Genomic DNA, 11,328 nt, shown 5'->3' with positions numbered 1-11,328 from the left:
ACCCGGGTTCGTGCCCCGGTGCGGGAAGATCCCACATGCCGCAGGAGCGGCTGGGCCCGTGAGCCATGGCCGCTGGCGTCCGGAGCCTGTGCTCCACAGCGGGAGGGACCACAGCAGTGAGAGCCCCGCGTACCGCAAAAAAAAAAAAAAAAAGAATAACACAGAGAAAACATGAACAACTTGTTAAGTGAACAACTTGTTGATTCCCTACATGGGAGGCTACATGCAACAAAATCAGCTTTCCTGGACATCAACACACAAGGGTTCACTGAGATCCATTAAAGCTCACTTTCTTCCTGACTTTAAGGAGTGGGGATTCGACTCTGCATCTCTACGTCTGTAAATTGAGGAACACTTTCTGTGCTCTCGGAGGTGATGGGTGAGATGACATGTTTGAGCCGAAGGAGCATTGTGAAGAGCAGGATGAGGAGAATGGCCAGGAGGCTCAGGAATAAGCCCACATACATATACAGGTTGGAATACTTCTCTGAAGTAGTGTCAACCTCTGTTGCCAGGGTGGGGAAATGGGCCCGCCCAGTGAGATTCCCATGGTACTTGAAATGCACCTCCGTCATCACTTAAGACTTGAGTTGGTACCTATTTCTATTTGATTTCTATTGCCCTTGAGGCATTCCACAGTCACTTAGGCTGTCTCTGAATACGCTGGAGGTGTTCTAACAATCTCATACACAAACCAGTCACAACCAGAGCCAAGTCAGTAGTGCACAAGCATCCCCCTCCCAAATAGTTTTTATCAGAACTTCTTAATCATTTTTTTAAAAATACAAATAAAATCTTTTACTTTCCACAGTCCTACTCATATACTGATTAAAATAAATATGGTGAAACTGCTTTATAATACTGGTATGGAGACAAGAATGAGTATTAAATCGGACTTTTCCTGTCTTTTGGTAGAGGGAGAAAGAGCTCTATTTTATCTACAGCTCATCTAAATGTGTGCATTAATTATGTGAATTTAATTGGATTCTTCTGTGGGGAGACTTTCTAAAAGCTTTTGTATATTTCAGGCTCAGCATTTTCTAAAAGCTTTTGTATATTTCAGGCTCAGCATATCTGAGTTTTTACCCTTCTTGTCTTTCTGAATCCCCCATAGGGATGACACTTGTAAGGTTTCTTTCCAGCTGCCACAGCTTGAGGGTTGGAAGTCTAGAGGATGTGACTTTTCTACAGTTCTGTTGACATCCCTCACTGTAGGCTGGAGGGAAAGTGTTGTCAGACCTGGTAATTCTCAGATGGAGGAGGTCTCAGAGATGCAGACAGCAGTAGATCTAGGCTCAGAAGATTTGACTCTTAAAATTCTTCAACAGATTTATTTTCCTGAAAATCAAAAACAACAATAAAAGGTTCGGGTGTCTAAGAAAAACAGATGGCAATTTGTTTTGAAATAAAAATTAACTGATATGTTGCAAAATGTTTTGCTATAGGAAAATTAGTCTTAAAATGATACCCTGAATTTTTATCATTTTGAATGCTTTTTTTCCTAAGTGGTAAATACCGATTACAAGGTTAAAGAAAAATTCAGATCAGAGAACAGCAGCTAATAACTAGGTTAGGTTAAGACAGTGTTTCCCAGACTAACTGGTCATAAAATTTACCTGAAGTACTTAATAAAATACAGACCGTGGGCCCCCATCTGGACTTTCTGAATCATAATCTCCACAGTAGGGGGCCTGGTCACCACTCTAGAGAGTCATATTTTATTGGTATGGGGTGGGGTCCAACCACTGGTATTTTTAAAAAGCTCCACAAGTGACTGTAAAGTCAGGACTGAGAACCACTGCCCTAGTTTAAGCAGGAAAGCCTAGCATTGAAATAAAGGCCTAAATCTAAGGATTCATTTCTTCAAACCCCAGGTCGCAGTGCCATGGGTCGCTTTAACAAATCATGGAATTTTCAGGAAAGTAGGCTTCCCCCAATTTCGTTTTTGTGTTCTGTCTCTCTCATTTAAGTCTGTGGGGTGAGAATACAGTTTTTTCCCTCAGTATTTGTAGATCAGAAGTAATTGAAAGGGTGTGTTTGTTCTGAGCAAATAACTGCATCATTCATTATTGGTAAAGACAGAACCTTGTCTATTTTTTTTTTTTTTGCGGTACGCGGGCCTCTCACTGTTGTGGCCTCTCCCGTTGCGGAGCACAGGCTCTGGACGCGCAGGCTTAGCGGCCATGGCTCACGGGCCCAGCCACTCCGCGCGGCATGTGGGATCTTCCCGGACCGGGGCACGAACCCGTGTCCCCTGCATCGGCAGGCGGACTCTCAACCACTGTGCCACCAGGGAAGCCCCAGAACCTTGTCTTTATTCACAAAAATATTCAAGTGTGTAAATAGGGTCAACTATTTACTGTTGAAGGCTTCCAAAATGATTTAGCTTGTTTTTCAGAACATGAATTTTTAATATGGGTGACTATAAAAACAACATAAACCACCATCACCTGTCAAACTTCTATGTGCAGTAGTGTCAGAGAGCTGATAATGTAGCCCAGTTCTGTCGCTTGTTAACATGCCCAAGGAGCGTTAATAGGAACAGCTCCAACAATTACATTACTCTTCCTATAATCTTGAATTGTGCGCCCAGCTTGGGAGCATTTCAGCTTAAAGTTTATGTTCACTAACCTGTGGTACTATACTTTCTGTAATCTGCATGATCCTTAGCCTACCTATCTAATTCCCCTACCACCCATGTGGTTCTCAAGAAACAAGAGCAAACAAAGAGACAGGGTCTCTTTCTACTGTCTTTGAGCTATGGTCTAGGAAACATTTTTGCAATACTTAGAGGTACATCTATTTTGATTTCTGATTCACTAACAAGTGGAAAAGATAATCACGTAGGTACCCTTTTGTTCCCTAGAAACACCAGCCCCAAAGGCAATGGTTCTCCTGAGTAGCTTGTTACAAATGCCGGTTGCAGGGTCTACTCTTGGGAGCTCCTTCTCCCCAGACCACTCTATTCTTAGCCTTGCTTGTCCTCCCAAATCCAGTTTTTCTCAAGAGTGTGATGCACGAACCCCTTACCTGATTTAAAATGTAGACTCCTAGGCCCTTCCCCAGGCCTACTGAGTTCTAATATCTTGGATCAAGGCCCAGGAATATGCATTCTAAGCACAAGATTTTCATGTGATTCTTTGCATGTAGAGCTTTGAGAGTTAACTATCAGTTTCTCTATCGAGATATCCCAGCTAAAGAACATAGCTAATCTTATTGGTTGTTTGGGGACCCTACTTTAAAAAACTATTAAAAGAGTGCCACAGGTTGAATTATGTCCCCCCCAAAAGATATGTTGAAGTCCTAACACCCAGTACCTGTGAATGTGTTGTGACCTTATTTGAAAAAAGGGTCTTTGCAGATGTAATCAAGTTAAAATGAGGTCATTAGGTTGGCCCTAATCCAGTATGACTGGTGTCCTTATAAGAAGAGAAGACAGAGACGTTCAGGGGGAAGACAGAGACAGAGATTGGAGTGATGGATCTACAGACCAGGGAATGCCAAGGATTGCCAGTAAACACCAGAAGCTAGAAGAACCAAGGGAGGATTTTACCCTACAGATTGCAAAGGGAGCATGACCAAGCTGATGCCTTGATTTCAGACTTCTAGCCTCCAGACCTAAGAGAATAAATTTCTGTTTTAAGCCACCCAGTTTGTGGTACTCTGTTTATGGCGGTCCTAGGAACCGAATACACAGAGTAATCACCCTGAGGCCCTAGGGTTTTGGAACCCTTGGGGCAATGTTTCTGAAGGAAGTCCCTGGAAGATTTGTATTACAAATGCAGGTTTCTGGGCCTTTCCCCTTGCTTCCTAGATCAGAATCTCTCGGGATAGGACCCTGAAGTCTACATTTGTGACAAGCTACCCATTTAGAGTTTTAAGTACACTCTGCAAGGAATGGTTTCCAGTCCCTGTTGCCCTCAGGATCACTTACGAAACCCTTTGAAAATATGTATACCTGGGTTCTTCCTTCAGAGGTTCTGATTCAGTAGGTTTGTGTGGGGCATGAACAGCTGTAGTGCTTAAAGTTCCACAGGTGATTTCGATATGTGACCTGGGCTGAGAAGCACCACTCTACAAATAGAACAGAGCGTTGCAGAGTCAGGACTCTGACAGTCCCGGGCCACCCACATAGAGGCATTACTTTTTCACCTGGCCTCCAGAAGACAAGTGGAAGGAAAATAAACACTCACTGCTAGTGCAATCCAAGTGTGAAAAGCCTCAACAGTAGTATAGTATCTTTTTGGTCTCCTGTGGACCTCCAAATACACAGATTTGGGTAAGGCAGGCTTCTTGGTTGGGTACATTGTCATCATCGGTGCATCCAGGGTCCCTTTTATTCGTTTACTCAGTAACACCCATGGACAAACACCTGTAAACAAACACCTACCAACTGTAAGGTTGAGAATAACTAATAATTTACATGACATCTACCTACGCTCCTCCCTATCTCATCCCACACCTCCCCAGAAATTATCAGTATTCTGAATTTTGTTAGTCGTTACCTTGCTTTTATTTACACACACACACCTGTGCCTAAACACTATGTTGTTTATTTTTGTCTTGAACTTTCTAAAAAAATCGTCAAGAAATACGTCATCTTCGATTTGCTCTTTTTACTCTACAGTCCATTACTATATGATTTATTTATAATTAATCTTACAGGATGAAAAAGGAATAAAGATTTGGTAGCCCATATTGCCTTTGAGAGTCCTTACTGTCTTTGGACTTTACTCCATTCTCCTTAGCTTGGCGTTCAAGGCTGTCAATGTCCTAGCCCTGGCTGACTTTAATTCCTTCCACTACCCTCCTTTCCAATCAAGCCGTAATGCTCACTGTCACCTACTTCCCCGCCTCCATGTTTTTGTTTGATCAGTTTCTTCCATCTTTGCATATCTCTGCTTGGGGAAATGCTAGCATTCTTCATAGTTACGCTCATGAAACTGACCTTGATTTCTCATCCAAATCCTAACTCCCACAGGCTTTCTCTGTCTTCTAGAGAAATTACATTCACCTAATACTGTATCTATTTGCTGTATTTTCCCCCAAATTGTAATTTATAAACCCCTTGAGGATCTTTTTCAACCTTCTGTCCCTTATACAACTGTGCTCGCAATAGCTGCTCAATAATTGTTGAACAAATGCATGGGTATGACTGAAGAAATGTACTTAGCACTGACAATTTAGAGAGAAGCATAGTGTTATCTCTGTTCTGATAGCTAATATAGCTTGGGGAAGCACGTGAAACTCCCTTTTATTTTTATTCCCTTCCCCCACTCCCCTATCTCTTATTGTGCAAACGAGACTAAATTCCTGATTATCTTCTGGAATTAAGGAATAATCACTTTGTGGGAATTCCCTGGTGGTCCAGTGGTTAGGACTCAGTGCTCTCACTGCTGTGGGCCCGGGTTCAATCCCTGGTGGGGGAACTAAGATCCCACAAGTTGCACAGCACAGCACAGCCAAAATTTTTTTTTTAAAAAAGGAACAGTCACTTTGTTAGAAACTTTGCTCTTGAATTACTATTTCAGTTGCATGATTTTAAAGGAAAACTACATGGAATGGGTTTACAGCCTTAAGTTTTAGAAAGTTCAATTGTGTCTATAAATGCTTTTCAGTAACAATAATACTGCCTCCTACACAGTCGACCCTTAATCTTCCTTAAGGTCTAAATACTTACTAAATATTTATTAGAATTCTATGAAGCCTAGAGAAGCTTTAGAGAACAATGATCTCACGTACAGTTGTCAACTTCTTTAAACATTTCATTTGAGGGTTTGGAAAACTAACTAGCCATGTATTTCTTAAAACCTCTGCAGTCTGCAGAACACCAAACATCCTGTTCAATGCAGACAAGTCTATCAATTTAATTCCTTAAATCTTAAGGACTTTGAAATGAGTAAATGAAAAGTTACATACTGGGGAGTCCTCTTTGTTAATCTGCTCCTGCATCTGTGACAACTTCTCATAAAAGCTTTCAGAACAGGATTGCCATAGCTCTCTTTGCTAACTAACTACTTAGTTGCACAGATAATGTGATTGCTCCATTAAAAGCTCTGGACCATTTGGAAAGAAAAACAACCATGCAATTTCAAAAGAAATCAAAATTCTATTAATTCTAAAGAATCTGGTTTTTGTGGAAAGACCCTTGTAGGATTTTAGTATCCTGCAGTTCTTTCTGGAAAGCTAATAAAATGAAAATCAGTCTCCAGTCTTCGTAAAAGTGATGGAAAGCTGTTGAGGGACGAGGAGGAGAGTGCGGGATAGGAAAAAGGGTAAGGAATTAGGAAAAAAGGATGATAGAGAAGACGGGACGAGGGAAGGAAGGAAATGTGAGAAGTAAGGTGATGAGGAGTGTGGGAAGTGGATAAGAGGTGGGAGGAAATGAGTGGTTAAGAGATAGAGGTGAAGATACGGAAGCAGGAAAACATTGGGAAACAGACGAAGAAAGGAAAGGGGGAGGGAAGTTTGGGGGAAGGGAAAATGGAAAGAGATTAACTTAATAATAATTGGCCAATGTCCAACATTAGCCTGAACATCCGGTTTACTTGTAACGTAAATCAAAACACCCACAAGCAATGTGAATGCACCTCTGATTTTCTGATTGCATGTTTTGTCCTTAACTTGGTAAATAAAACTCTTGGTAAAAAAAACAAAAAAAAACTTCTTGAGTTTTTGGTATGAACACTGAAATCCCAAGTCTCCCGTAATGTTCAGTGTCAGCATAGTATATATAACCTTGCAGAAGCAAAACAACATACACACCCGGACCATGAATTTTGCTCCTTAAAATGAGATGGGAATGTGGAGCTTTCTCCATCCATCAACGATGAGAGGGATTCCTAGGGTGAAACTTGTTTCTAATAAGAGAAAAAGTGCTGGGGATACAGAGATAAATGTAACCTGATCCCTGTTTGGATCCTCAAGGAGCTTGCCATAGTTACTTTTACTTTAACATGACAAAGTTCTGAAAACAATTCACTGGTAATTTTACATTTTTCTGAATGACACCTGCCTATATAATTTCAGAGCTGAAATCCCACCACATAGCTAAGGAAAATGATCAGAGAAACGACTCAGAAGAGACAGTCAAAACTATCAATTGCAACAGCTTTGAGGAGTTAACATTCTGTTCGTATTTATCTGTCCCGTGTGAGGGAGAGAAAACTAAGGGAGGTGGAAGCTGAGTATCTAGTTCCACATCAGCCTGTGAAAAAACAATTCCAGCACAAGTGCTTCTTCAATGGCTGGAGCCATTAAGTAACAAGCTTCTCAAGTGGGAGTTGCTGTATCTTCTGTGGCAGATGGTGCCTATTTGTCACACCTGCCGATAAATAAAATGCCGCTCATTTCACCGTAAATAACATCATAATATTTCCAAATCTCTCTTACCTTTCCTGGCTCACAGGATGAATGGGATTAGCCATTTAAGCATCCCTTTTGAAGCATGCATCGGCAGGCAAGTTGTTCAGGAACATCTCTGGAATATCTGGAAAATAGAAAGAAAGCCTTGTTTTGCCACAGAAGCAGGACTATATTCATGCAAATATGCTTTCTCTTTCATCTTCCTGAAGAGTCAGACCTTTCCAGCGTAAAACAGAAAAGCACCCTCTATCAGTTACTTAAAATTCCAGTTGCCACTTACAGCTTCAGAGTGCAGTTTCAGATGCCTGCTTCTTATAAACTCCAAAGAGAGAAGTGTCTGTTTGGATGTGTATGTACCATCCGGAACACTTGAATGGAAGCAGCCTGAATAGTGAAGTCCCCAGTTCCTCTTTCGCAGGCAACAGTTTAGAGCGTGCGGGAAAGGTAGTGATTCAGCTCTGCCTTGTCGTAGCGGTGTGGAGCTGAGAGGGAGGAGGTAAGAGAGAAGCTGAGCAGCAAAGTTTGTATAAGCCTTCCACTTTAACCCCTTCGAGTCTTCTTCATGAATCTGTAGGACTAGTGAAGACTCCCTGTTTCTGTAAAAGCCTCTTCATATGACATTTAAGGGGATCAGATCTCCTGCTCAATTGAAGAGCTTTTTCATCTTAGGTTTATAGTAATATATGCATAGAATTGAAACCAAACATGCCAGGATATAGTGGTATTTAAATAATTCCATCTTTATAAACAGAATGTGTGCGTATGTTGGGGAAACATTTTTGTAAGCGCCAACTGAATACTTTTATTTTGAATTTTTTGTGGAGATTTAACATCAGTATTGGAATCTAGGTCTGAGTTTCTGGTTGGGGGTCTAAGCTTTAGGTAGAATATCTTTGAAGAAGGCATATCTATCCAGGGTACATGTGCCATTAAAAATGATTCATCCAACTGTAGTTTAACTGCCATTACTGTGTTTTATATATTGTGGCAAGAGGAAGGAGATTAACATTTCTTGAGTGCCTACTCTGTGTCAAGCATTTAATGTAGAGAATCTCATTTAATCCTCATAACAACGCTGTGACTTGTATATTATTATTCTCATTTTACAAATAAGGAAACAGAGGCTCAGAGATGAAGCATGTCATGTAGTTTAGTACGCTTGGAGCCAGTATTTGAAAACAAGGCAGTGTGATCCCAAAGTCTCTGCTCTTTTCTCTGTAGCAGTAGTTCTTCACCTCTGGTATGTCTTGGATTCCTTTGAGAACTTAATGAAAGCTATGGATTGTCCTCTTCCTCAGAAATAGGCATATAATTTCCATGCTCCATGGCCTCCAGGTTAAGAACAGCTGAACAGGGCTTCCCTGGTGGCGCAGTGGTTGGGAGTCCTCCTGCCAATGCAGGGGACACGGGTTCGTGCCCCGGTCCGGGAAGATCCCACATGCCGCGGAGCGGCTGGGCCCGTGAGCCATGGCTGCTGAGCCTGCGCGTCCGGAGCCTGTGCTCCACAGTGGGAGAGGCCACAACAGTGAGAGGCCCGCGTACTGCAAAAAAAAAAAAGAACAGCTGAACGCCCTCATGTCCAATATTACAACATTATTAGTGCATTGTTCAAAAACTCATGGTCATCAACAATTTTTAGTATGAAATTAATAATTCCATATTATTAATAATAGTATATAATAATAATAGCGTAATAATGTATTATGCCAATCTTTAAGAAATTACTGCAGTGCTTTTTCCTTTATCCCAAATTTTCTTTAACAAATCTTGCATCTTTTTTTTTTTTTTTTTTTTTTTTGCGGTACGCAGGCCTCTCACTGTTGTGGTCTTTACCATTGTGGAGCACAGGCTCCGGATGCGCAGGCTCAGTGGCCATGGCTCACGGGCCCAGCCACTCTGCGGCATGTGGGATCTTCCCGGACCGGGGCACGAACCCGTGTCCCCTGCATCGGCAGGCGGACTCTCAACCACTGTGCCACCAGGGAAGCCCCCAAATCTTGCATCTTTTAACTTTTCATTTCCCTCATTCTAGTGGTTACAGTGGGTTGAGACTCTCCTTGAAATTGTTAATACCTCACCAGCATAGTCTAATACCCTGTGGAGTATGCTGGGGTCTCTCAAACTGGAGTAGTATGCTCAAGATTCATGAAACTACAGGGTAAACATAATGCATTTTTCTAGAGGATCTCAGATAGGGAGAACGTAGGTAACTTGAGTGATAATTTTCAAGATAGTTTATATGACAATAAACATATTGTAGAATAAAATGCAAATTTTGTATGCACTTTTACAATCAAGCATGAGACTTCAGAGAAATGTTGCACTTGTGATGGTGCCTGTTTGGGCTACCCAGACTTCTCCAGGGGTACGTGTTGACTCTATTCTGCCATTTGGGATATTTTGGTGAAAAAGTTGGAAGGTCACACGTTGTAACAAAAAGACCATGGATTTTGAAGTCAGATAGACCTAGGTTTCAGCCTCAGCTTTGATCTATATTTTCTAGGTTACCTTGAGAAAGTCTAATTTCTCAGTTTTATCGTCTGTAAAAGAGGGAAAAACTCTCTTCATGAGGATTATATGAGAAAACATCTCTAAAGCCTGCACTACATGGTAGATGCTCAATAAATGTTAATGCTGCCATCTCAATTTTTTAAATGTCCAAAGAGAATGAGGCTACTTGAATATAACTGGAGACTTCATTAGGGGTAGTCTAATGTTTCCAACCTAATTAGGAAAAAGAAGCCTTAGGTAACATGATATTAAAATGCAAGTTTCCAGGAAGGCATAATAGATGCCCTAGAGTAGATGGGAAATTCCAAAGCCAGATCATGACATACAGAGTTTGCAAAGGAAATGCTCCAGAACAGGTTCCAAGAAATAAAAAGAAGTCAGGTTGTGGAGGAGACTGGGGGGAAAACTTGTGAAAACATTTCTTTGTAGAGATCTGTTGCCAGGCTAAGACTCCATTCCACCTTCTACAGGAGTGTTGGAATAGTGGAGGTTTTACCTCCTTCACCTCAACCCTAGTGAGAGGGGTTTCACCAGACCATCAGAGAGCTTGACATTTGTTCTCTGCAGTAGGAGCAGAGAACTGGAGCTGCACTTCATTCTGAGAAAGCTTAACATGGCCCTTGGCAGGAAGACAGGGTTGACTGTTTTGGGATTGGCCAGCATTCCCAGAATTTATCAGGCAAGGGATGTTTGAGGGTTTCCTGAGAATCAATCAAAAGGGTGTCATGCAAGAGAGAGAGCCAAGGTGGGGTCACACTAGACCCTGTCCAATAGAGCCACCTGGAGGGATGTAGAGACCCCAGAAAAAAAAAGCTGGAGATAACTGTTGGATTCCTAGGGGTGGAGGAAAGAGTTGTAAACTACCAACCTGAATATAAATTATAAACCCAGGTCTCCCAAATTGCAGGAGAGGGGTCCTCCGTGATGGGAACATTTAAAGAACCCAGAGAAGAGCCAGAGACCCAGAGAGTGGGAAGCCATTTCTTCTACCAAGGAAGAAAAGACCGATCCCTTTACCTCTCTTACCTGTTCCTGCTTCCACCCTGGTGAGGGTCCAAATAGGAGCTGGCAAGTGGGGAGAGAAAGAAGAAAACCTATCATCCCCCACTTCTCCAAAGGCAGAGAACCACCACCTACAGGCCTCAGTGTGGAGTGGGAGGGGGGACCTTATTTCCAAGTAAAGCCTAAAGAATTTGATTAATATCTTGGACTGAATATGTTCTGATTACTGAATCAAGACTGTGTTTTGTGACTTTGAGTGATTTTAGGACTGTTTACTCTTGAAGGAATGAACAGGAAAATTATGTGACTTGTCCAAGTTTCTATCCAAGGTCAGAGAAATTTTACCCCAAAGGAGTATATTTTATTTGCACATTAGGAGACAAAATGAAGTTGTGTTTTGATTCTATCATTAATTATACTTTTAAAAATATTGCTTATAAATATTAATTC

The 11,328-nt window shown here is 41.6% G+C and overlaps 1 protein-coding gene across 1 annotated transcript; it reads right to left on the bottom strand.

Annotated features, from left to right (window-relative positions):
- Positions 1 to 302: 302 nt before the first annotated feature.
- SERTM2 (serine rich and transmembrane domain containing 2) lies at positions 303 to 575 on the bottom strand. The gene has a single exon (XM_065901374.1). The coding sequence runs from the start codon at positions 573 to 575 to the stop codon at positions 303 to 305; it is 273 nt and encodes a 90-aa protein (XP_065757446.1).
- Between the last annotated feature and the right edge of the window lie 10,753 nt (positions 576 to 11,328).

The sequence above is a fragment of the Phocoena phocoena genome, chromosome X (genome assembly GCF_963924675.1).
Source record: "Phocoena phocoena chromosome X, mPhoPho1.1, whole genome shotgun sequence".
Lineage (NCBI taxonomy): Eukaryota > Metazoa > Chordata > Mammalia > Artiodactyla > Phocoenidae > Phocoena > Phocoena phocoena.
The sequence above is the reverse complement of the archived record's forward strand: the minus strand, read 5'-3'. Positions and strand labels throughout refer to the sequence as shown.

Coding starts and splice junctions, on each gene's coding strand:
- SERTM2 (XM_065901374.1), bottom strand. CDS start 575: ATGACGGAGGTGCATTTCAAGTACCATGGGAATCTCACTGGGCGGGCC.